The sequence below is a fragment of the Monodelphis domestica genome, chromosome 5 (assembly GCF_027887165.1).
Source record: "Monodelphis domestica isolate mMonDom1 chromosome 5, mMonDom1.pri, whole genome shotgun sequence".
Taxonomy (NCBI): domain Eukaryota; kingdom Metazoa; phylum Chordata; class Mammalia; order Didelphimorphia; family Didelphidae; genus Monodelphis; species Monodelphis domestica.
The window spans coordinates 84,695,532-84,721,753 of record NC_077231.1 but is presented as its reverse complement, the minus strand read 5'-3'; the positions used below and the strand labels follow the sequence as shown (position 1 = coordinate 84,721,753).

The 26,222-nt window shown below is 35.1% G+C and overlaps 1 protein-coding gene across 2 annotated transcripts in view; it reads left to right on the top strand.

Moving 5' to 3' along the window:
* The window catches only part of BLTP3B (bridge-like lipid transfer protein family member 3B), a 100,360-nt gene that overhangs the window by 45,995 nt on the left and 28,143 nt on the right, over window positions 1-26,222 (top strand). For both annotated transcript variants that reach the window (XM_007503264.3, XM_056798692.1), the window contains exons 2-9: window positions 9,626-9,788; window positions 11,365-11,403; window positions 15,768-15,859; window positions 18,150-18,339; window positions 18,969-19,109; window positions 20,688-20,858; window positions 22,051-22,231; window positions 23,154-23,237. In XM_007503264.3, the coding sequence (XP_007503326.1) occupies window positions 9,626-9,788; window positions 11,365-11,403; window positions 15,768-15,859; window positions 18,150-18,339; window positions 18,969-19,109; window positions 20,688-20,858; window positions 22,051-22,231; window positions 23,154-23,237 (1,061 nt within the window). The remainder of the gene's footprint in view (window positions 1-9,625; window positions 9,789-11,364; window positions 11,404-15,767; window positions 15,860-18,149; window positions 18,340-18,968; window positions 19,110-20,687; window positions 20,859-22,050; window positions 22,232-23,153; window positions 23,238-26,222) is intronic.

Here is a 26,222-nt window from a genome sequence, read left to right as displayed (position 1 = left end):
TGCGTCTCACATGTACCAGTGGTGGCTCAAGCTTGACTTAGGACCACCCAGAGGTCTGTCCTTTATTTGCACATGTCTGTTGAAGGCCATTTTCTCAAATAATTAAATCTTCTGTTTGATGCAGCCCTTCCTAATCTTGTTAGGTAGGGTGGAGAATGTGGGTTTCCAAGACCTGATTCTGTTATTCCATGTATCTCTATTGTTATTGATCAGGACATAATACCTAAATCAGATATTCTAAACAATGGTCTGATTAGGGTGGAATAGTTTTGAAATTCACACCTGTCAAGACCTAGGTTTTGTGCCACTTCTCTCAGCTTTTCCTAGCTTTGTAGTTCTCTCTCTGTTAACTTTGTACTGTCTCTGTATGTAAGCTCCTTAAGGGTTTTGTTTTGTCTTGTTATTTGTTTTGCACCCATTACAAAGTCTAGATCAGTGGTTCTCAACCTTTCTAATGCCGTGACCCAGCAATACAGTTCCTCATATTGCGGTGACCCCAAACCAAAAAATTATTTTGGTGGCTACTTCAAAACTGTAATTTTGCTACAGTTATGATTTGGAATGTAAATACCTGATATGCATTATGTATTCTCATTGCTACAAATCGAGAGGTTGAGAACCGCTGGTCTAGAACTTAGTAGATCTTGATAATTGCCTCTTGGTGCACAAATGAATATACTAAACCAATATTGCTTTTGACTTAAGTATCTCTCTTTGGCTGGATATTATGGAATGTTTGCTTCCTGAGACACTTTTTAGGCTTTTTTTTTTACCTCTTGAAGGTAGAAGGGAAATCTCCACTTTGGCTATTTAAAACTCCTTAGTAAATTCATAGATAATTTTTGTTGGTGATATATCTTTTTATCATTTCCCCCTTTTTTTTTGGAGTTGACTAGTTGCCATAGATTTAAATGAGTTAACTTAGTGTCATTCTGTATCTTGCTTTTAGTATTCTGATTTAGTGTGTTAATTTTGATCTCTTTTTTTAAGATGCTTGGTAATCTATATATAAATAGCTGATTAGGAATTGACTTCTGTGGTTGGTTCTAGTTAATATAATGATCATTATTTTTGTGTGATGAGTTACTTGGTGTTTGATGTGTTTGCTTCCTCCTTTGACTTTCTTCTTGAAGAAAGTATTTATGATGTGTAAGAGACTGCTGTATAATCTATAAGCATTTGCTTTCTCATCTTTATACTCCAAAACATGTTTTCCAAATTTTTTTGGGCAGACCTTTCCTAGGCAACCTTTCTCCTAAAATCATTGAATATTTTTTAAGTTTATAGTATTGTTTTGATTCTTTCTCTGCAATAAATATGAATCCGCAGGTTGTAATTTGCATGGTGGATTTTTAATAGATTGTTATCATGAGAACTATACTCTGAGGTGACAAGGTATCTATGAAAAGAGTGTTTCTTTTTCTTTCTTTCCTTTTTTTATCCTTATTTTTTGTCTTAGTATCAACTCAAGATAGAAGGGTTAGGCAATCAGGATTAAATGATTTGCCTAGGACCATACGCCTAGAGAATATCTGAGGCCATATTTAAACCCAGATCCTCCTGACTCTAGGCCTGGTGCTCTCTCCATTGAGTCACTTAATTCCCCTGAAACTGTTTTTTCTTCCTTTTAAGAGTCTAATAAAGCTCCTATACCATTTCTGACTTTCAATACTCCCTTCCCACTTTTTCACCTCTCCAAGAAGAACCTATGAGCCATCCTTCCATGCAGCTTTTCTTTTGTCTTCTGGCTTTATCAAAAGACTATATATTAAAATGGCTCATTCCTTGCAGGAATTGGTTCCTGGATTGTTTGCTCAAATTTAGAGTAGTGCCTTATAAGACAACATTTGCAAACAGTCTGAAAACTGTGATTTTGTGTTTTACCTAACTCTGTCAAATTCAAATAAATAACATGCTTTGCTATTCTGATAGTTAAAACAGATCATGGCATTAAACTGAATAGTACGTACCATCAGAAATAGAACTTGAATTAGTTTTTGAGTTCCTCAGAACAACAAAGTAAGCATTAATCCACTTTTAAAATGTTATATGGGAATGAATGAAATAGAATCCTCTAATTCAGGATAATGTTTTGTCTTATACTATCTCCTGGTTTTATCTTGTTACTTAATTCTTATCATTACTTGAGTTTTCAATATATTTTTCCTCCTCGACTAGATTTAGATTTGTGAGCTCTTTGAGGGCTGAAGTCAATCATATTGAAATCAGATGCAGCATATATATATATTATCATATACATAATATATATTAATGTTATAACAATTATTTTTATGTTGTACTGAATAAAGTACATTCAATACATTTTTGCAGTTTGGTGAACAGTCCTGTTATGTCAATGTCTGTAACACATTTAAAAAATACTTGTTAAAAGCTACTTGAGTGTCAAATGTTGCCTTTTTGACATATTACCAAGTCATATTTTTGTTGTTTTGCTTTTTATAGGTTTGAGCTTTACTCTTTGGTGTTGTTCATCAACATTTGAATTCTATATCTTTAAATTAATTTGCTTTCTTTTTTATCTGCATTTGACTCACTTCCCTAGTATGTACCTCATTTAGTTTTTACATAGACTTGATGCTTTTTCCCCTGCTCTCAAATGAATGACATTAGTTTTCCTCTGGAAACATTCATCATCCTCTATATTAAATGGTGATTTGGCCACAACCAGTTAATTCCTTTTCTTTTTTTTTTTTAAACCCTTCCCTTCTGTCTTGAAGTCAATACTGTGTATTGGCTCCAAGGCAGAAGAGTGGTAAGGGCTAGGCAATGGGGGTCAAGTGACTTGCCCAGGGTCACAGAGCTGGGAAGTGTCTGAGGCCAGATTTGAACCTAGGACCTCCCGTCTCCAGGCCTAGCTCTCAATCCACTGAGCTACCCAGCTGTCCCCCAGTTAATTCCTTTTCTGAGAGCTCTTGGTCTCTCTTGGGATCAAGCCTAGTGTTACAATTATCCTATATGATAATGTTCAGTTAATTACTCATTATCTGGTTTCTTCAAGTAGAAACCAAGACCACAGAGACTGCAGCAGGCCGAATTGCTTGAAAAGCCTAGCTAGTCAGGGGATAGTCTTGTCTATTTTACCTAAATTCATTAAGTAAGTGCTCATGTTCTCTTAAACCTATCTGAGATAAATGAGGTGGTAGGAACATATTCTTTCTTTCACTTTCTCCATCAAGGAGAAAATGTTATTTGGAATCGCAATATAAATATGCATTTAAAAAAGATTTATTTAGTTCAAATACTAGTCTTAATTTTAAAATAAATTAAATAATTGTTGGTGTAGTTTTTGATATTTTGTATGTGGAGGCAACTTCCTGGTAGATATTATTATGGAAGTTATCACTGCATCTGTTTTATATTTAGAATATTTTATAAAGGGTGAACAATAAAAAAAAAATACTTGATCAGATTCAGCCTCCAACCTTGCCATTTGTAAAGCTCGCTTGGAAAAACTTTAGAAATTTTTTATTTTTATGGAGTTCCAGTTCAAATTGTGGGTTATAACGTTTCAGAGGCAAAACTGGATATTATAGATTTATAATCAATTTTTTTTCTGTTTGTAGAAATTGAGCAATGAAATGGAGACTAAAAATGTAGCCCTTTCCTGGACCTCAACAAAATGCTTCATTATTTTCTTCTTTACGTCCAGTCTCCAATAAAAGGCGAGTTTTTCTGCTTGTGCTTTTGATTCCATTCCCACAAATCACCTCTGGAAGCTTGTTCCATTGATCATTACTGCCTCTTCTCTTTATCACAAATTTCCCTTTATATGCTTTTTCCTTCAAAGATGCTTACAGAGATGCTCAGGTCTGCCCATTCCTTAAGTAAGACCCCACCATTTCTTCAAAATGTTGCCCTATATCTCCACTCTTTCATATCCAAACTTGTAGAGGAAGTCATGTCCTGGCCTTTTACTCATTTTCTCTTTACAACCTCTTTTAATGATCTCATTAGCTCTTAAGTTCAGTTATTGTCGCTATACAAGATAACTCCCAGATCTATGTATTTCCCAATATGTCTTCTTAACTTCTTCACCCGTCACCTATGGGACATTCCATCCTGATTGTCTTAGAGGCAATTCAAACTCAGCTAGTCCTATTCAGTGGATTATTAAATCCACCTTTCCACCAGATTTCTCTTTCTGTAGTAAGGATGACACTATCCTTTTGATCCACAGCTTAAGTCATTCTTCTTCTTCTTTTTTTTTAAAAATAAACCCTTACCTTCCGTCTTGGACTCAGTACTGTGTATTGGTTCCAAAGCAGAAGAGTAGTAAGGGCTAGGCAATGGGGGTCAAATGACTTGCCCAGGGTCACACAGCTGGTCACACAGTCTGAGGTCATATTTGAACCTAGGGTCTCCCTTCTCTAGTCCTGATTCTCAATCCACTGAGCTACCCAGCTGCCCCTTGAGTCATTCTTGAATCTTCCCTCATTCACACATCAGATCTGTTACCAAGTCTTCAAAATGATTCCTCCATAATATCTTTAGAATTTGTTTCATCCTTTTCACTCACTGGGCTATGATTGTATGTCTGATCCTGATTACTCTTACCTATATGGTTGCAGTAGTCTCCTCATTGGATTCCTGACTTAAGGTCTCACCCTTTTCTGCTTTATCTTCTGACTGCCAAAATTATCTCAAAGCAGAATTCTGACCATGTTATTCTCCTTGAGTAGGAATTTCAGTGTCTTTATTTACCTTTAGCATAAAACTCCTTAGTGTGGATTTGGAGCTCTCCACAGACTGGTTTCAGCCCACCTTTCTTGTCTTTTCATGACTTTTTTTCTTTAGACCTTCCAGCCTATCTTTTCTTCTCACCTAATAATGAATACATTATTCCTCTTTGTATATAGTACATTCCAACCAAATAGGTCAGCTTGCCATTTCCCAAAATTGAGATTCTTTCTCCTATCTCTGTGACTTTATACAGGCAAATTGTATAATCCTCCAGTCATGGAATATACTCATGTCATCACTTCAGCCTTTTAGAATCCTTAGTTTCTTTCAAAGTTCAACCCATATGCCACCTCTTATGAAAAACCCTTCTTGATTGCCCTAGGTATTAGTATTCTTTTCTTACTTAAAAAAAAATTGTAGTTGTACTTCTCTATTCACATTTTGATACCTCTCCTAGAGAATTCAAGTTCCTTGAGGGTAGGGACCAATTTTCATTTTAACTTGTATTGCTAGCACCTAATATAATGCTTTGCACATAATAGGTCCCTATAATTACTTGTTGGATTGGAATAGGGCAATGAAATGAAAATTTCCCTAAAATGTCTAGGAAAAAAATGAGGCTACTTATTGATATTTGCTATTTTCCTCCCTAAAATTTATCCTTGCTAAAGAAGAAAAATAGATTTAAAATCATGTGCATTCATATGTCTATAGCAAAGATTAGCCCAAGTTAAATTTTATTAGTAGACTTAAATCATTATGTATAAGTCATTATTTATTAATTATTCACAGAGTCGAGAAACTATCTGACTGCTTGGGTTGAAAAGAAAGCTGAAAAACTTTGCTGTGGCCTCATGAGGTTTACATTCTAATATTCATAATATAGATTCTTTATACAGAATATCTTAAAATTCTTTGAATGGTTTTAAACTTCGGTAGCTTGAAAGTTTAATTTAAAAGCTTTAATTAAAAAAAAACTGCAGTAAGAGTTCTTGGAATTCCCTGTATATTGTCTACAATCTTATACACTAAATTTTTGTTTATCCACTTAAATTATGATTTTTTTTGCATATTCTGTATTGTACTTTTATGAGAAAGGGATAAGGGATGTATTTCATTAATTTATAATGAAACTTCCAGTGTGTCATTGATTTATACAGATTCAGTTTAATTTTTATTTCCATCTATACTATATGAGCATTGTAATACAGGTTCATAATATAATAGTGAGGCTCTTTAGAATTCTCAGATATTCTCTAAATGATTAAAGGAATACTGAATGTAATTTGGTTTTCTATTGGTGTTGAGTTTATTTTCTTTTATCATAATTCTTTGTAGATAAATGATGCATTACATATAATTTTCCCTTAAGCATTTATTTACACAATTAAGAGAACTCTCCATTCTCAAACCATTCAGTGAATATGACCTTATTATTCTTAGATGAACTTGATATATATAGCAAATATACATTGTCACTTTTGTGAACTCAAGGATAAAATCTTCTGAAAGTGGCAGAGTCTAAGCTGAGTTTAAATGGAAGATGTGGATGTATGATGTGTAGTGAATGGGGAATGGCAAAGATAAAGGATTCAGCCCTGGGAATGTTCTGTGAGTTAACCTGATTAGCAAAAAGGAAATGTGAGTTTTAAATAGAACAGAATATGTGAATAAAAGCTAGAAATATATAATCCAAAAAGAAAAAAAATGCATAGCATATATTGGATCAGGTCAGTCAGTTTTTGTAATAATGTGTATGAGAAGTACTTTGGGAAAAAAAAAGACAGAATACTACACATGTAAGATATTCTTGAGCTGAGAGATAGGGAGAGATTGAACCTGTGATTTTGATGTTATAGGAAACTTTTGAATGAAAAAAATCCCTCTGTCAATGCAGGTCATCTTCTCATCAGCAGCTGGTGTCACATTAGATAAAACAGTAGACCTGGAGTGAACAAGACCTGAGTTCAGATGTGGTCTTAGACACTTAACTAAATGTGTAATTTTAGACAAGTTCCTCAACTTACTTTAGCTTCAGTTTCTTCAGATGAAAAATGAGGATGATAATGGCACTTCCTGAGGGTTGTTGTATATAAGCTATATAAATGTTATTATTCTCTTCCTCTTCTCTAGAACTAATCCTCTTAGAGCAAGGGCTTTTTGGAGTTATGAACCTCTTTGCCAGTCAGATAGACCCTATGAACCTCTTTTTAGTATCATATTTTTAAATGCATGAAATAAGATTTAAGAAGAAACCAATTATCGTGAAGCACAGATATAATTTTAAAGCAGGGGTAGTGAGGTAGCCCAGTGATTTGAGAGCCAGCCCAGAGTTGGGAGGTCCTGGGTTCAAATCTTCCCTCAGACACTTCCTAGCTGTGTGACCCTGGGCAAGTCACTTAACCCCCACTGATTAAACCTTACCATTCTTCTGCCTTGGAACCAATACAGAGTATTGATTCTAAGATGGAAGGAAAGACCCTACACCAAGATAAACTCAGAATGGGTGAACGACTTGAACGTACAGAAGGAAACAAAAAGTAAATTATGTGAACACAGAATAGTATACATGTCAGAAGGGAAAGATTTTAAAACCAAGCATTACTTAGAAAGAGCCACAAAATGTAAAATAAATAATTCTGACTACATCAAATTAAAAAGTTTCTGTACAAACAAAACCAATGTAACTAAAATCAGAAGGGAAGCAACAAATTGGGAAACAATCTTCATAACAAAAACCTCTGACAGGTTTAATTATTCAAATTTACAAAGAGCTAAATCAATTGTACAAAAAATCAAGCCATTCTCCAATTGATAAATGGGCAAGGGACATGAATAGGCAGTTTTCTGTTAAAGAAATCAAAATTATTAATAAGCACATGAAAAATTGCTCTAAATCTCTGATAATCAGAGAGATGCAAATCAAAACAACTCTGAGGTACCACCTCACACCTAGCAGATTGGCAAACATGACAGCTATGGAAAGTAATGAATGTTGGAGGGGATGTGGCAAAGTTGGGACATTAATGCACTGCTGGTGGAGTTGTGAATTGATCTAACCATTCTGGAGGGCAATTTGGAACTATGCCCAAAGGGCGATAAAAGACTGCCTACCTTTTGACCCAGCCATAGCACTTCTGGGTTTGTACCCCAAAGAGATAATAAGGAAAAAGACTTGTACAAGAATATTCATAGCTGCACTCTTTGTGGTTGCAAAAAACTGGAAAATTAGGGGATGCCCTTCAATTGGGGAATGGCTGAACAAATTGTGGTATATATTCGTGATGGAATACTATTGTGCTCAAAGGAATAATAAAGTGGAGGAATTCCATGGGGACTGGAACAACCTTCAGGAAGTGATGCAGAGCAAAAGGAGAAGAACCAGGAAAACACTGTACACAGAGACTGATAAACTGTGGTACAATAGAATGTAATGGACTTCCCCATTAGTGTCAATGCAATGTCCATGAACAACCTGCAGGGATCTATGAGAAAAAACACTATCCACAAGCAGAGGGCAAAAGGTGGGAACAAAAACACTGAAGAAAGGCAACTGCTTGACTACAGGGGTCGAGGGGATATGATTGGAGATGTAGACTCTATATGAACATCCTAGCGCAAATACCAACAACATGGAAATGGGTTCAGAGCAAGCACATGTGATACCCAGTGGAATTGTGCGTCAGCTATGGGAGGGGTGGTGGAAGGGGAGGGAGGAAAAGAAAATGATCTATGTATTCAATGAATAATGTTTGAAATTGACCAAATAAAATAATGTCTAAAAAAAAAAGAAAGAAATGAGTTCAAATCTGACCTCAGGTACTCACTGGCCAGTTCATCTTGGGCTAGTAACTTTTATTTTGTTCATTCTAATTCACTAGAGAAGGAAATATCAAAACTCTAGAGCAAGTAGATGACATAGTTGGCTGAGCAGTGGTCCTGGAGTCAGGAAGAACTGAATTCCAATAAAGCCTTAAATATAAAAAAAAAAGATGGAAGGAACGAGTTAGGAAAAAAAGTAATATTAAAGTGAACAATTAAAGTCACAAAGTCCAGGATCAGAACCTTGGTCTTAGACAGTTACTTAGAGCAGGTAGAATTTAATTGACAATCATAGTCTCACAGCTCTAAGGTGTTGGAGGTAGTAACTGAACTCCATAATGGTCCTTGCTTCATAATGCTATGTGGCTTCTCTCCAAGTGCTGGATCACTCAGGAGATAAAATCTGGGTTTTCTATGAATATCTTGCCCACTGGACTTTTGTAACCTCTGGTTAATTTGATAGGTTCTTCATGCTTTGGTTCTTCTGACTCCTACTCAGAGAATAAATATTTGTGGATGTAACTGCAAGTATATTGGGGAAAATAATAATGACTTGGAATATCTGCTTGATGAGTTTTTTAAAAATTTATTATTTTATTATTATTTTGCTAGACATGGTGGTGATACCTGTCATCCCAGCTACCAAGTTGATTGAAACTGGTGACTCCCTTCAGCTCTGGAGTTCTTAGCTGTGACAGGATAAAGCCAATCATGTGTCCATACTCAGTCTCTCACCAGTATGATGAGCCTCTTAGGAGTAGGGGGCTACCAGACTCCTCATGGAGGCATGTACTACCACAAGTCATAAACAGCAGGTCAAAGTTCTCCTGCTTGATCAGTGCTTTAATCGAGCGTTTTTAAGGGCTTTCAGCCCAGCCAACATGAAGAGACCCAGTCTTAAAGAAAAAAAAATTCCATTAGCAGTCATTTATTTTTTCTTCTTTCAAACTCCCCATCCATCCTCTCTCCTAACCCCTACTGGGGAAAAAGAAAAAAGACAAAGAAACTCTTTGCAACAGATAATGCATGTTTCATTTTAAGCCCATTTCAACATGTAACTGGTTGATGTCAAACTTATAGGTTAATGCCTCTTCTTTTTCAGGTTTACCAAAAATTTGTCTCCTGATAAGATAAATCTCAGTACTTTAAAGGGAGAAGGTCAGCTGACTAATTTAGAGTTGGATGAAGAAGTTCTCCAAAATATGTTGGATCTGCCGACCTGGCTTGCTATCAACAAAGTGTTTTGTAATAAAGCATCAATTAGGGTGAGCAATTTCTTGTGGTTGTTAGGCTATTTATTATCTTTCATTTTTCCCATTTTTAAATGAATTTCTGATATTTCATAAAGAAAAATATGGTTTATACTGAAGGTAATTGGGAAACAATTATCCCTTGGTCTGAATGGCTATTTGAAATTTTATGTGCCCCATCAATATATTTGAAAACATATATTAAAACTAAGTACATGGTGAAAACTGGTTTTAAAGTTTGTCTTATGGATAAGAATGCCCTCACATTATCCAATGTTAAAAGATGACAATTTCAAGTTTCTAATGAGAAGGGGTTTCCATAAAAAAAAATGTGGGAATTGAATCTTCTTCAGTGCACAAAAGGCTTGTGATGCAATTCTTTTGGATATATCCTTTTCAAAGTTCCAAATCACAACTTCTTACTCCCTTAGGCTTCTTTGTGAAGTGTGCCCACCCAAAGGTCATCTCTCTAGTGAGAACATCTTCAACTTTTAATTTGGCTTAGAACAAAGTTTCAAGTTGGGTCCTAGAACAACAGACATACAATTTGTGTTCTGGTGAGCTCTTCTAGTTTGATACTGCTTGCCAAAACTGGAATGTCCATAACTCAATGGTGCCTCTGTGCTCTACTGAGATATTGGAAGAAAACTTAGATGGATCACCTCCCTGACTTTCACTTTCCTTTGCACTAAAGTGATGAGGTATAACTAAATGATCTCTCAATTTATCTTAGCTTTGATGTTCTTTGAGCCCATATAATTCTCACGGATGAAATCTGTTTTTGAATTTTTTAAGTAGTTTTTTAAAGTCATTTGTTTTTGTCCTTCATCCTTTCTTCAGTTTATAGATTAATCTGTCTTCCTTAGAGAATCTTGGTGACCTTTTTAGGAATCTGATTTTTTTTTTTCCTATTGAGGGTAAGGGAGAAAGTAGAAAAATCATGTGTATTGCTTACCAAAATCTAACACAATTTTCTCTGTAATTTAAAGGACCCAATTTAGGTCATTCTAGGTAGCAGAAATGCCTGCTAAGATTCGTGAGATGAAATTCTTGGCTTTGAAATAAAAACCGTAAAATAAACCTTCTATCTTTTAAACTACAAAACATGTAATTTTCCATGGGAATGTTCTCATTTCTTTGAGCTTTTCTCTTAGTAAAGAGGGAATTTGAACTTTGTTTTTATCCCTGCCAGTCACATTTCACATACATAACCTAGAATCATTTGGTTTTGGTTTCATTTCCAAAGTCTAAATTCATAGATGAGGCCAGTCAGGTAAGCTGTGTGATTGTAATTTTTGCTATGAATCAGAAATTAGTTTTTAGTGATGGAAGATCAAAAATGAGTATTCATAACACCCCAAAAAATAAGTGACAAAATTATTTTCCCTACATAAATTTAAAATGTCTTTAATTTCAAAATATGAACTGTTTCCTTAATTTTGTTATTTTAATATTGAAGGTAAAGAAAAAGTAATTTGATATGATTTATTTTTTCCATGAAGGTATAAAAATGCTTTGATTTTAATGTGATATTCTTCTTAAAAGGTTTAAGAATTTACTTTGAAGTAATACATACTTTCTCCTTTTTCAGATACCTTGGACAAAATTGAAAACACACCCAATATGCTTGGTAAGTTCTGAAAGCATCTCAAATATGAAAATTTATACAGGTACATTTAGGTAGTGTATTAAAATTAAGCCACTACTCAAATAAACAACAAACAAAACATGTTTTCCTCATTTGTCTCTAAGTCAGCTTTGTAACCACTAAGTCTTAGTTTTATTATCTATATTTTTACTTCCCTCACAGTTATGTTTGGAAGTTCAGATGAGAATGATTATGTCAAGTAATTAATAAACTCTGAATTACCATTCAAATGTAAATTAGATAAGTAGGAAAAAAAAAACCAAATGTGTTCCTGATTGTGAACTAACTTGGTAAACCTGGGAAAGTCCTTTCACCTCTCTTGAGCTTAATTTCTTCATCTTTAAAATGAGGAGATTGTACCAGATTCCTAGAATTCTAGATTTTATATCTATTTCCTAACATTATTTAAATCTACAAATTTAGAAGGAAAAGAAGTGGGAAAAAAATTTTTATAGCAAGTTTGTTCAATGGGAATTTCTCAAATGTATAGGGAATAGAGTCGAATCTATAAAAATAAAGGCCATTCCCCTTTTGATAAATGGTCAAAGGATATAAATAGGTCATTTTCAGAAGAAGAAATCAAATTATCTATAGTCACATTAAAATAGTTGCAAATCACTATTCATTAGAGAAATATAAATTAAACTCTGAGGTACCGTCTCATACGTGTCAGATTAGCTAATAGTAATGACATGCTGGAGAGGATGTAGAAAAATTGGGACACTAATGCATTGTTGATTAACTGATCTAACCATTCCAGAGAACAGTTTGGAGCAATGCCCAGAGGGCTATAAAACTGCATACTTTTTGACCCAGCAATACCACTACTAAGAGATAAAAGAAAAAGGAAAAGGACCCCATATGTATAAAAACATTTATAGTAGCTCTTTGTGGTGGCAAAAAATTGGGAATGCCCATCATTTGGGGCAATGGATGATCAAGGTGTGGCATATAATTGTGGTAAGGCAGTATTGTAGTATAAGAAATCATAAGAGGGAAAGTTAGGAAAAAAACATAGGAAGACTTATATGAACTGATGCAGAGTGAAGTGAGCAGAACCAGGAAATCATTGTATGTAATAACAGCAATATTATAAAGATGATAAACTCTGAAATAATTAGCAACTCTGATTGTTTTGACAATGATCTAAGACAATTCCAAAGGTACTATGATGAAAAATGATATCTACCTCCAGAAATAGAAATGATTAAGTAAAAATCAAAATGTATATTTTTTTCTTCCCTTATTCTGCTTTTTTGTTGTTTCAATGTGGCTAAAATGGAAATGTGTTTTGCATGATTTCACATGTGCAATTAATATCTGTAAGCTAAATCCAATCTTCACATATCATTGCTTGCCTTCTCAAAGAGAAGGGATGGAGTTGAAGGGAGGTAAAGAATTTGGAACTTAAATTTTAGTTAAAAATGCTAAAAATAAATAATAGGTTGGAAAAAAAATTAAACTTGCTTTTCCCAGAGCAACAATGAAAATTTAAATCATACTGTTTGATCCTGAGCTTTTTCCCATGACCTTTATCTTTCTTTGTATTATTATGTTTAAAGCTAGAATGTTCATTCCGGCTCTCTAAATTAAGGCCTAAGACTCAGTAGCTTCCAGCATGGTTGTGGCATTCTTCTCGCTTCTGGTCTATCCCTAATTCAATCCATATTCCATATTGTTGCCCTAATTATCTTCCTAATGTACATCTCTGCGCCAGGCCTTTATTCTAGGACTTTGAAAAATGACTCTTCGTTGTCTGGTGAATAAAACATAAAACTGACCCTGGTATTCAAGGTCTCCATTATAGGAGTCCATACTACCTTTCTAGTCTTATCTCATTGGACTCCATTTCATTTAAGCTAAATCATGGAACTATTCTCAATCCCCTGTTCTTTTTCTGCCCTTCTTGAGTTTCCATGTCTTCGCCTGTGGCATTCCCCCATACTTAGAATAGACTGCATGTTCACCTTCATCTGTTGAAGTCTCTCCCTGCCTTCTTGGCTTAAATCAGGTGTGGCCATTTCCTCCTAGAAGCCATTTCTGAGGCTGATCTTCTAAGGTAAACTTATTTCTTCTTCAGATTTCTCAAGTGTGGACTACTACTTTGCATAGATTTCATTTTCTCTTATGTCAGGTATTTGTATCTGTGATCATCTCTTACCTTTTTCCTTGGACATAAGCATATGAAGACCATAGTCTTTATCAGATCTATCTGTGTATCCCCAAATTATTTTTGCAGAAGTACTTACTACATATTTGGGTAAACTAAATAATGAAATAGATGATAGAATCCCTAACATATTTACTTTTTACTTTAGTGACATAAAACCAGAAGATATTTCCTCAGGACAGAGTTTAAAATTCACTTTTCCTCATCCCACATTTGTAATCAATTGTCAAATGTTATCTTTTCTACCTTTATAAAATCTCCCAATCTAACCCATACTTTCCACTCCTTAGTCACCTTCTTAACTTAGACCCTCATCACTTCTCACCTAGATTATCAGGACAGCCTCCTGAATGTCTCCCTGCCTCTACTCTCTTTCCACTCCAGTCCACCCTACCCTTGTGCCAGAACCATTTTTATTCATCTTCATCTATCTGACCATTCAAACTCTCCAACTTAGTCATCTCCAGTGACCTTTCTGTTGCTTCTGTAAGCTTCTCTGTTTAGCTTTTAAAGCTCTGTTTAACATGTCCCAGCCTACCTTATCGAAAATATCTTTTTATGTAGATATTTTTACTTTTTATATAGATAATACCTTATCTGTCCCAGCCTTATCTAAAATATCTCTTCCTCATACTATGTGGACCTGCATACATAAGTACTGGCTTTCATTGTTCCTCTCATAATGATCCATTTTCCTTTGCCATGCCAAACCCTCATCCTTAGAATATGCTTCCTTTTAATGCCTCATAGAGTCCCTCACTTCCTTTAAGACATAATGTGGGTACCATCTGTCTGAAACCACTCTAGATCATCCTCCCTCCCTAACTAACCTGTATTGAATGACTTTGTCTATATTTCTGCTATTCATTTCCTATTTGTGCTTTCTGTGCATGTGTGTGTGTGTGTGTGTATTTGTTTTTTAAACCCTTAGTGTCATAGAATTGATACCAATCGCTTCCAAGGCAGAAGAGCAGTAAGGGCTATGCAATGAGGGTTAAGTTACACAGCTCAGAAGTATCTGAGGTCAGATTTGAACCTAGGACCTTCTGTCTCTAGGTCTGGCTGTCTTTCCACTGAACCACCTAGGTACTCCTCAGATTAGTTTTTTATACACATAAAGTAAAACACATAGGGTTATGAGGGAAATCAGTTATGTTAAGATATAAATGGCAGAATATTTCATAAATAAAAAACAAGTTTATAAAGCCCACAGGAAGAATCCCTGCTTCCTGTCCAACCTGAAGAATTTCCTATAAAGCATCTCTGAGAAGTGTTTAACCTTTGCCAGATGACCCTAAAAAAGGGAGAACCCTCTCAGTTCTGAGACAGCCCTTGCTTCTTTTCCATGCTTTTAATTATTGCAAAGTTTTTCTTTGTTTCCTGTAAATTTGTCTCTTTATAACTTATGCCCATTGTCCCTGACTGTTCTCCCTGGAACCCAGCAAAAAGTACATAACAGCCATTCATATTCTCAGCTATAATTTCTACTCTAGTCTTTTCTGCAGGTTCCTTTGTTTTTAAGTAGAAAATATTCACTCTTTACAGCCGCTTTATAGCTTGATAGCACAGGGTGGAGATGTAACTGGAGTAAGATCTTTCTGAGGGGTCCTTTCAAATGGCCTCTTCTCATTTAATCTCTACCTGTTACCTGGGGCAATAAAAGAGTAAATATACATTAAAAAACCCTTGCCTTCTGTCTTAGAGTCAGTAATATGCACTGGTTCCAAAGCAGTAGATCAGTAAGGACTAGGCAGTGGATGTTAAATGACTTGTCTAGGGTTACACAGCTAAAAATATGTGAGATCATATTTGAACTCAGGACCTCCCATCTCTAGATATGACTCCCAATCCACAGAGCCATCTCGATGCTCCCAAGAGTAAATATACTTTAAGCATTTTCTGAATTAGTTCCAAACTTGACCATGATCTTATTTCTTTTGCTCATTTTAGACCTTCTAGAGCTCCTTTGTTTTCTGTCTCCTGTGTACTTACCATGTAAAATTTTGTGTCTACTGATTTTGTGTTGAGTTGATGCCACTTACTAGAGCATCCATTATCTAAACTGTAGTTCTCTGGGGAGTTGAATATGGAAAAAGTAAAATCTTCATAATAGTATTGATAATGGGGTAGTAGATGTAAATTGCCAATTCTTCTCTTTTTGTTGTATTTGTATTAGTCCCTAGATAAAGTAATAATGGAAATGAGCACATGTGAAGAACCCCGGCTCCCTAATGGTCCATCACCTATAGCAACTGCTTCAGGACAGAGGTCAGTTATTGTGCAAATCTGTTTGGATTTCCATTTTCCTAAGTATGAGGTATAGCTAACTCTTCTTTTTCTGTGGGAATGGAACACAACCCTGTTAATAAATTGAAGTCCAGTTATCCCCAAGCCTTATTTCTTTTCTTTTTTTTAAAATCCTTGCCTTCTGTCTTAGAATCAATATGGGTATTGGTTCCAAAGCAGAAGAGCAATAAGGTCTAGGCAATGGGGGTTAAATGACTTGCCCAGGGTCAAACAGCTAGGAAATAAAATATCTGAGGCCAGATTTGAACATAGGACCTCCCATCTCTGGGCCTGATTCTCAATCCACTGAACCACCCAGCTGCCCTCCCCCCACCTTATTTCAACAGAAGATTTCTGCCACATTTCCCTTCAAACATTTCCCTTTTGAATTGCTGATCCCTAGAATTGTCAGAATTGATTTGCAGCTTTTAGTTGCCTTTGCATCCTCTGGCCAGAGTGCTAAGAATATATGAACAGGGGATAATAAACTCATTTATTAGCTTGAAGAAGACTTAATGCAACTTTCCAGTGCTTCAGTGAAAATGTCAAGTCGCTCTTAAAAGTAAAAGTGATAGCCTACAAGTAGGCTGTTTTTATTTTTGCTTTAAAATAAAGAATTGTCAGCTCTTTGTATACTGAATTACTTTATTTTATGCCACATCTCTTTACAAATGGAACACTGGTATAGAGAAGCAGCTATTAAGAGTAATGTGGGTTTAACTATTTTCAGAGAAGGTGAATAATCAAAGAAATTAAAGAAAAGTGTCCACTTCTTGTAGTCATTTGGATTTTTGTGTCAAAGTTCTTTAAGGTGAGGTTAATATGTATTTTAACATCCAAATTTATTTATTTTTTATATATTTGGATTGTGCTATTTTATATTTTGTATTTTCATTATGTCTGTGCTATATAGAATAGTAAACAAAGATGCTCTAGAGGACAAATAGACAGTTCATGGTTGAATCATGTTTGCATTACTAGAGAATGGGAGAAGTACTTTGCATTTCCCCAGACCCTCAAAAGGTTTTCTACATTGAGAATTTAAGAATTTGGGATGAACTTCCTCTTTGCTTTTACTAGACATTGACTGCAGACCAGATCTATACCTAGGCCATAGGCCATTAATTGGGTGACCCTGGTATAAAGGGAAATGAAGGCTCACACCACCAACAAATGTGACTTACAACTGCCCGTTTATTGTTAAGAGTTACTTACATTTTCATAAATTTCTTTTTGAGTCACTAGCTGGCTAGCGATAATCCTTACCCACAAGTCAGGATTGTGAATTGACTTTGGCTAGAGCAGACCAGAGGAGTTGATCTTCAGATTCAAGTAGAATTAGAATTGAGGGAGAGAAAGTGAACACAGTGGTTGAACTTTGTAGAACTTGAATTAGGAGAGGAGTAGTGAGAAAGGACTTAGTGCATTATCTGATCTAGCAGAAGAATTGTTTAGAAAGGCCAATTTAGGAACTTGATGACAATTGAGCCATTTATCTGCATTGCCAAGACTTTTCATAACATCCTTCCTATTTTAGCCAATGTATGATGAGATTTAGGAGACTTTTTTGCACTATTAATAAGGTTGTCTGCTGAGGCTTTATTTCTGCTTACTAGCATATTTTATATCCTGTCTGAGGGTCGAGGGACAAGATTGATTTGTTTAGTGTGAGTTTTCTTTGATGGCATTGTGACAAGATACTTGTGGTCTAAAGAATTTACTGATAAGTAAATTGCCCAATTTGAACACAGGTGCTCTAAGTTTATAACCAATGTTCTTTCCACTGTTTTACACAGCCAGTGTCTCTGTTCATCTGTCTCTTTTTCTTATAAAATGTCTGTAATATACCAACTGCCTATAAAATTTTATAGAAAGTAAAAAAAAAGAGTAGATGTTTAATTTTATTAGTAATAAATTAATTTGTTAAAGACTGTGAGGGGGTAATTAAGTCCTTTTCAGAAGGATTAGTAACATTCCCTGTAAAAAATAATTCCCATGTTCCACTTAGCAACTGATTCTCTTTACCAATATTCATGCTTCAAATAACTGCCATGCTGATAGTGACATCTATGATAGCCTAGCTGAAGCTATGTAGATTATATTTCATCCAAAGGTATATTTAATTTTGTTAGTTTTAAAATTATAATACTGCATTTCAGATTTTATATTAGATCATTTTTATTTGTGTTTTTAGGTGAAGGTATTGTGGTGACTTTTTTCCTTTTTTAAACCTGTTCTTTACCATTAAGATATCACATTTTGTTTTTTTCAGTGAATATGGTTTTGCTGAAAAAGTTGTAGAAGGGATTACTGTTTCTGTAAATTCTATTATCATCCGAATTGGTGCAAAAGCATTCAATGCTTCATTCGAGCTTTCCCAGCTAAGAATATATAGTGTAAATACAAACTGGCAGCATGGAGACTTGAGATGCACTCGTATTCAAGATGTGCAGCGTGGAGAGGTAAGGCCAAGATTTTTCTTTACAGGGGCATTTTTCGTCTCAAGCCAGTAGCAGAGAAAAAATAAAGTAAGCAGTTCTCTTCTATGCTTGGGCCCCATTCACATGCCATTTCCTTTGCTGATCTTTCTTTTCAATTGCTTCCATCATACTTATTTCCATCATACTTATAATTACTTGATGGTAATTGTTCATTAAGTGCTTTCATTGTAATTGCTCTTTTGATGGTAAAGAATAATGGACCTCCTTTTCTCTTCTTTTCTTCTCTTAATCTAAGAAAATGAGAAACAATGTATTGGCTAAATTTCTATTAGTCATCCTGATTGGTTGTAGATTTTACTTATTTTTATAAGCTAATTGGTTTACTTAAAATTTAAACTAATATTTGAATTATGTGATTATGTAGGAATCTTACTGAATTTGTAAAAAAAAAGGTTTCTTACAGTTAGTGAAAGGGAAAATTAATATATAAAAACTGAATGTAAAAGTGAGAAGCCTTTATTATTTAAGGAAATAGGAATTAAAATTTTTCAGCTCATTATTTTATATTAATTTCTTTCCCTTGCTTTTAATAATGTACCCTGTGTTCCATTTCAACAAACATTTAAAGACGGTATGTGTTATTTTTTTAGATTCTGACATTTAAAGAAATTAATTGGCAGATGATCAGAATAGAAGCAGATGCTATCCAAAGTTCTCATCTTGAAATCATGAGTGCTCCAGTTCGACTAATAACTAACCAATCAAAAATTAGAGTCACACTTAAAAGAAGAGTAAGTCGACAAGGTTATATCTTTTTTATTTTTATGCTTTATTTCCTCACTGTTATTTACTAATGTAGTAGTAAGTTTAAAAATAAGCCTTATGACTTCTTAGCTTTGGGACCTTGGGCAAAGTCACTTTATCCCCCATTGGGTAGTCCTTCCTACTCTTCTGTATTGGAACCAGTATACAGTATTGATTCTAAGACAAAAGGTAAGAGTTTTAGAAAAATGAGGCTTATTGACTTGTAGAAGTAAGTCATATATCTAGAGCTGGAAGAAACAAATCTTAATGACAGTACAGTGTTGTCAAAACACAAAACAAACATTTTAAAGTGGTTTGATGGAGAAATGGTTTCTTTCAGTATTATACTAGGTTTATACCAGACTTTGAGAAGTATTACTGAACAAAAGTGGTGTGTCAATTATATAAATAGATTGGCGCCATAAGGATAGCTAGAGAAGAGGCTGTAATTGTAGGGCATTGTAGAAGCAGCTGATTTTGTAGAAAGGACTCTACTTTGGGGATTATGGCAATTTACAGTCCATTAAGATTTAGGATTTAACTTGTTTAAAGGGTTATACCAGCATGCTTATCTTTTAACTCATCAATAATTGAGTGATAAATTGAAAATGTATTATTGTGTATATATGCAATGCTACCATCTTTATCAATAGTTTTTGCATGTAGTTTTCTACTCTCAGGAGTTCAGTTTGAATTCTACTAGTGGTTTTTAGATTGCAAGGGACAGTAGAAATATATTAACAGAGGATAATAATCCTCTAATAGATATATATTCTGCTTTATTCTTGCACAGAAGTGACTTTAGATTTTTAAATTCTTAGTTAGCAAAATATGAATTCAAACTGTTGTGATTATACTGGCAATGCCTTGAATATTGGTCCAGTCATGAATTCTTATCTGTTGTCTCAGGTCCAGCCTAAGATAATTTTAGAGAGGCTTATCATCTCAAGAGCCTCTGGATCTCGATACTCCCCTACCCCACCAATGGTAATCCATGAAAATTCTCTGTTGAGGCATATTACAATTGCCCTCTCTATTTGGCTAGAGCAGTGGTTCTCAACCTTTCTAATGCCGTGACCCCACAATGCAGTTCCTCATGTTGCAGTGACCCCAAACCAAAAAATTATTTTGGTGGCTACTTCAAAACTGTAATTTTGCTACAGTTATGATTCGGAATGTAAATACCTGATATGCATTATGTATTCTCATTGCTACAAATTGAGAGGTTGAGAACTGCTGCGCTAGAGGATGTACTGATAAGGAAACTTTGAATCCTTGATGTATTCAAACATATTTAGATAAGATACTCCTAACATAACTATATTTCTTAGAGTACATGAACATTTATACTTGCCAAATGCTAAATCAAGTGCCATTTGTGTCCTTTACTTTGAGAGACAATTATTTTTGAAAATGACATTTACAAGGTGGCATTTTGACACTAAAGTATCAAAGGAAACAGGGTTACAGTTTTTTTTATGAAGAAAATATCCATATTGAATGCCATCAAAAAATAAAAATGCTTACATCAAGATTTGATTCCATAAATTGATTTTGTTCAACAGTTAAAGGACTGCAATGTCATAGCTACAAAGTTGGTACTAATATTGGATGACTTATTGTGGGTTCTGACGGATTCCCAGTTGAAGGCAATGGTACAATACGCAAAGTCCCTTAGTGAAGCTATAGAAAAGTCGACAGAACAGAGGAAGAGTATGGCTTCGGAGCCTACCCAGGTATGCCATTCAGTGAATAGATCAGTTGCTTTTGTTGGAATAGTTTTAAAAAAAAGACAAAATGGGTAATTGACAAGTAACAAGAATTTCATGTCTTTTATTAAGAAAAAATATCATTTTTTTAGTTTATTATTGGACTATTCATTTTTTTTACCCCAATACCTTTTTTGATAGAAGGAACATACAACAATTAGAGGACACATTTGTTGCCTTCAAGAGCTTACTCTTAGTTAGGTCAGATAGATCCACAGTGTGGCAAACACTGCTATCTTAGCCCAAACTAAATCTGCAGAGGCCATAGACTCAGCCACAAGCTATTGGATTTTTATGGCAAAACTATGCAATGAAAACTGTACCAGTACAATTCAAGAGTATTGGGATGAGAGCCTGAAGAGAGACTGTTGATTGGAGCCCCACGCTCCCCAAAATAATCAGGACCAGGTTACTCTGTTTTCTTTTTTAAAGAGAGAGAAATTTTGGTCTTCATTCTGATTGTGTTTTAAGTAATTTTTGAAGTAGAATTTAAGCTCTTTCAGAGCATGGCTCTTTTTTTTTTATCCTCATATCATCTTTATCACCTGTGCAGCACTGTGGCTGGCTTACACATATTAAGTGCCTAATGTTTGAATTAAATTAAATTTTGTAGTTCTGTGATTCATACATATTCAATTTCTATGACTGGTCACCATCTTAAATGAATATTTTGAGATCAAGAGAGGTACATTTATTCCTACAAATACTCTCTTGTCCTTCCTGCTATTCAGTACAAGCCCTTTCTGCTGATGACAAAATCCAAAAGGATCCCACCTCTTCTGTGGGAAGAAAAAATGACCCTAACTGTACTGAATAACATCCTCATGGCAGCAAGGAGCTTATTCACTGCTAAAAGTAGTTCTGACTATGTTTAAACAGTTTTAGGCATTCGTAGTTAATTTTTTTTTAAAGATGTCCTCTGACTTTCTTGATAACTTGACTAGCATGGAATATTTAGTTTTTCTGGTAAAGACTAACTTGGAGCTATACTTTGATTCTTCATTGATGATCTATGATCTTATCAATGTGGGTTTTCCCTTTCCTAGTAACGATAGTAATGCCTACATCCTTTCTTGTTTTGTGCACTCCTTGTTCCTATGGTCCCATAAAATCATCATAGAGTATTTGCAGTCAATATGATAGGTTCTTATCTTTGCAGAGCTCTGCTCCAGCTCCAAGTTCCCATCAGGTGAAGACACCGCAAACATCAACTGTGCCTGACCTCAATGATACAATTGCAAAAATCTTCAATGATTTTGATGTTAAAGAAACCTCTCATCACTTAGTAATTTCTCATCTAGATCTGCACATATGTGATGACATTCATGCTAAAGAAAAAGGTAATAAAGCTGGAATATTAGGATTGAGTTCTTATGCTCTGTTTTAGAAGAACTATTGTGATAGCATTTATGCAGATGATTTTGTTACATTTTACTAGTCCTGCCTTTAGCTGATGAGTAAGAAGATTGGTGAATGAACCTCTGAGAGAGATGCTGATACAAGGAGGGTTAAGCTTGATCCCTATATCTGTCTTTTATGCTACTTTGGCCTTATCTTTGAAATGAAACTCAGCCTATAGTAAATTCTCAATGTCTAAGCATATTTCTACATTGCATTTGGGTTCTAGCTCCTATTCAGCTTTATCTTACCCATACAACCTTGTTTTTGTTAGGTCACTTCTTTTAATAGCCCATTTTTCCTCTGTTTGATACTAAGTTTCAGAGATCCTGGGCAGCTCTTTAGCAGTCAGACTTGTATCAGTCAAAGACCAAAGCTTCCCTGTGCCAATGATGTGCTCCAGCAACCTACCTCCTATATAAAGGAATTCCAACCTCTGCTATTGGCTACACAAAATAAAGAGTATCTAAGCTGGCGAGCCAGTTTGTTAGAAAATGGTTTTTAAGATTATGTGATCCCTGCCTTGGACCAATTAGCTTTGGATGGCAGTGCTTCTTCTCTTCCAGATGTCCATATGTCTTCCCTTACTCCAGTCAGTTTTTTCTTAACATTTAACACTTTTCTTAACTTAACTTAATTCTTAGTGTTAAGAATTTCTCTCAGATGTTGTCTTTTGTGTTATCTTCTTTAAAATAGACTTAAATTTATATTTTAAAATTTTTTGAGCAAAAAATATGTTTCTACATAAACTTGAATGTAATCTGCTTTAATGAGGAGTACTAGCCATATGTTAAATGCCTTGATATGATATTTTCTAACTAATGATAAAATAAATCCATTTTATACTTATTTGTTTTTTTGTAGACTCTAGTAGACGCATCACTGGAGGAGCCATGCAGCTCTCTTTTAGTCACCTAACTGTTGATTACTATCCTTATCACAAAGCAGGTATGTTGAAATCCAGGCAAGAGGCTGTGGAGTTAGTTATGTCTGATATACTTCACATATTATCAAATTCTCTTTCCTCTTACAGAGGATCTTAGATTCTATAAGTCTAGCAAAAATTATTTTTGAGATAAGAATAGATGACTGAAATATTAATTTTTCAAAAAATTCCTACCCAAATTGAATGAGCAGATCTCAGGGAAGAAATATTAGTAAGATTTATTAAAATCACATAAGATAGAAGCATCTCAAAACATCAGAAGCCATTCTTAGTGAATTTGATTTTATGTTGATCTATTCTTTTTCCATAAGTACAGGACAAAAAAAAGGATGTAATTTTAAAGAATAGACCTTTTAAAAATGCATATATGGTTTTTCTTTCCCAGAGGTATACTTTATAAAAGCTGGATTATTTAGATCTCTCATTCTCAAGCCAGAGTCTGACAGTTTTGTAAATAGAATTCTGTTTTAGTGAGTTTTTTTTTAACATATTATTGAAATATTCAATATCATGTTAAAAAATGACTCCTTATCTTCCTGGATTCTTTTTTTTTTTTTTAACCCTTACCTTCTGTCTTGGAACCAATACCAAGGCAGAAGAGTGGTAAGGGCTAGGCAATGGGGATTAAGTGACTTGCCCAGGGTCACACAACTGGGAAGTGTCTGAGGCCAGATTTGAACCTAGGACCTCCCATCTCTAGGCCTGGCTCTCAATCCACTGAGCTACACAGCTGCCTCCTATCTTCCTGGATTCTTAAGTGCTTTGAAAACTGTTAATATTGAAAAGGAGTAAAACTGTCTAGATCTGTGATGGCAGACTTATGACACATGTGCTAAAGATGGCACTCAGAGACATCTCTGTGGGCATGAGTGCTACCACTCACCAGAGTTAGTTACTAGAAAGACAGAGGGACTCAAGGCAGAACTGCTCCCTTCCCCCTCTCCATCATGCCTCCCCACCCCTCTGCCCAGCAACCCAATGGTAAGGCTTACTCCCTCTCCTGAGCAGAGCTCTTGGATCATCCCCCTCCTATTTCCTCTCCTGTTCCTGGGGTAAGGCCACTGAAGGGAGGTCATGAGAATAGAGATGGCACTGGGTCTCTGGGGGTTGGGGCACAGCCTGACACACAGTCTGGGGATAGGGCATGGCACATGGACTCTAAAAGGTTTGCCATCACTGGTCTAGATGATAGAGAACATTTTTCCATTTCTTTATTCATTTTACTTTACAATACAAACAAATGCCTTAGATCAGATTTTGATTTTGTAGTTCCTAAAGAAAGGTTTGATATCCACTTCTAGCATTGCTATTGAGCTACTTCTTTATGCCCCCGAGCATTAAAACTTTTTTAAAAAGAGTTTTTAGTGTATTCCTCTTGTCAGATATAAATTACTTAGGACATTTGCCTTGACCAGCATTTGGCCATTATAACATTTCCTTGGAAGATTAGTATCCAACGACCAGCCAAACTGGAATCCTCTTTGATAAAATGTCCGTCCCATTCTGATGTTGCTGAGCTTACTCTCAGGACTTCTCTCCCTAATTTTGGAACTGAGGTTTTGGCTGATGAAAGGTAGCTACATTGTTGACACCTTCTAATAATGCACCTTGAACATGAATCATTTGGTCTCCCATCTGGAGTAATTTCCTTTTTTTACCACTTAAAATTTTTTAAATTTTCATATTATTCATTTTTGTAAATGAATAGTCTTTTAAAACCAAACCCCTCAAACATAAGCCCCAATATACAAGTGAAAAATCATATGCTTTTATCTGCATTCTTACTCCAACAGTTCTTTTTCTGGAGGTGGATAGCATTTTTTTGTCCTAAATCCTTCAGAATTGTCCTAGATATTGCTGAGAATAGCTAAGTCTTTCACAACTGATCATTGTATGATATTGCTGTTACTGTGTACAATGTTTTCCTAGTTCTGCTTATTTCACTTTGCATCTGGGATAATTTCTTGACAAAAGCCCTGACATACAATTAGCTGTAAACTGGTTCTGTCTATATGGAATCAGATTTTGCTCATTTTAGTTCTCTAAGAGACTAAATTAGGTGATAGGTGAATTTGAAAGAGAGTAGATTTTTAAAAAGTATTTCTTGGTTTTATGTTGCCTACTTTCCCTAGCATAAAAATAAATAATAGCTAACATTTATATCATGCTTACTTTGTGCTAGGCTCTGTGCTAAATGCTTCACAAATATTATCTCATTTGGTCCTCACAAACCACTTTGGGAAGTAGATATGTTATTAATCCCATTTTACAAATGGGGAAACTGAGGCAAATAGTGACAGAATGATTTGCCTAGGATCATACAGTTAGTGTTTGAAATTTGAACTTCGAACAGATTCAAACTCAGACCTTCCTTACTCTAGGCTCAGTAATCTATCAATTGCATCTGATACATCTCTGCTTCTTCCCCATCCTGAAGAATTATGACCAAGAATAAAAAGAGTTCAGCAAAACTAAGAAGGAAGTAAATCAGGTGTGATAAGACATTTAATATCCTATGTCCATAGTGCTCCTCAAGAGGAGGGGCAGAGGCTGTAGTCCTCTTTTTGCTTTGTATTTGAGGCCAAGCTCTGCCATAGTAACTGGTTCAATTCAATTTGCTATTTCTGTTCTTTTCCATTTTGTAGTTATTATGTATATTATTTTCCTTGTTCTACTTATTTCAATTATGCTAGTTAAAAGGTAATAGATTAATTAAGAAATTAAAACATCTTTGTCACTCAAAGTGGACCTGAGATCTCATTGGTCCAGAGAACTCTTGGAGGAGGAAGCTTCTTCGGAGAGTCTAGGAAGCTTCTTCATGGAGATTCTCCCAGAGCATTGAAGGTTAAATGAACAGAGGGGAACTTGAAGCCAGGTCTTATTGTCTTCAAGACCTCCTTTTTATATTTGCTACCATGTTAACTCTCTAACTCTTATAAATTCTTGCTTCTTTAAAAGCATAAATGAAGCAGAAGAAATTAAGTTTG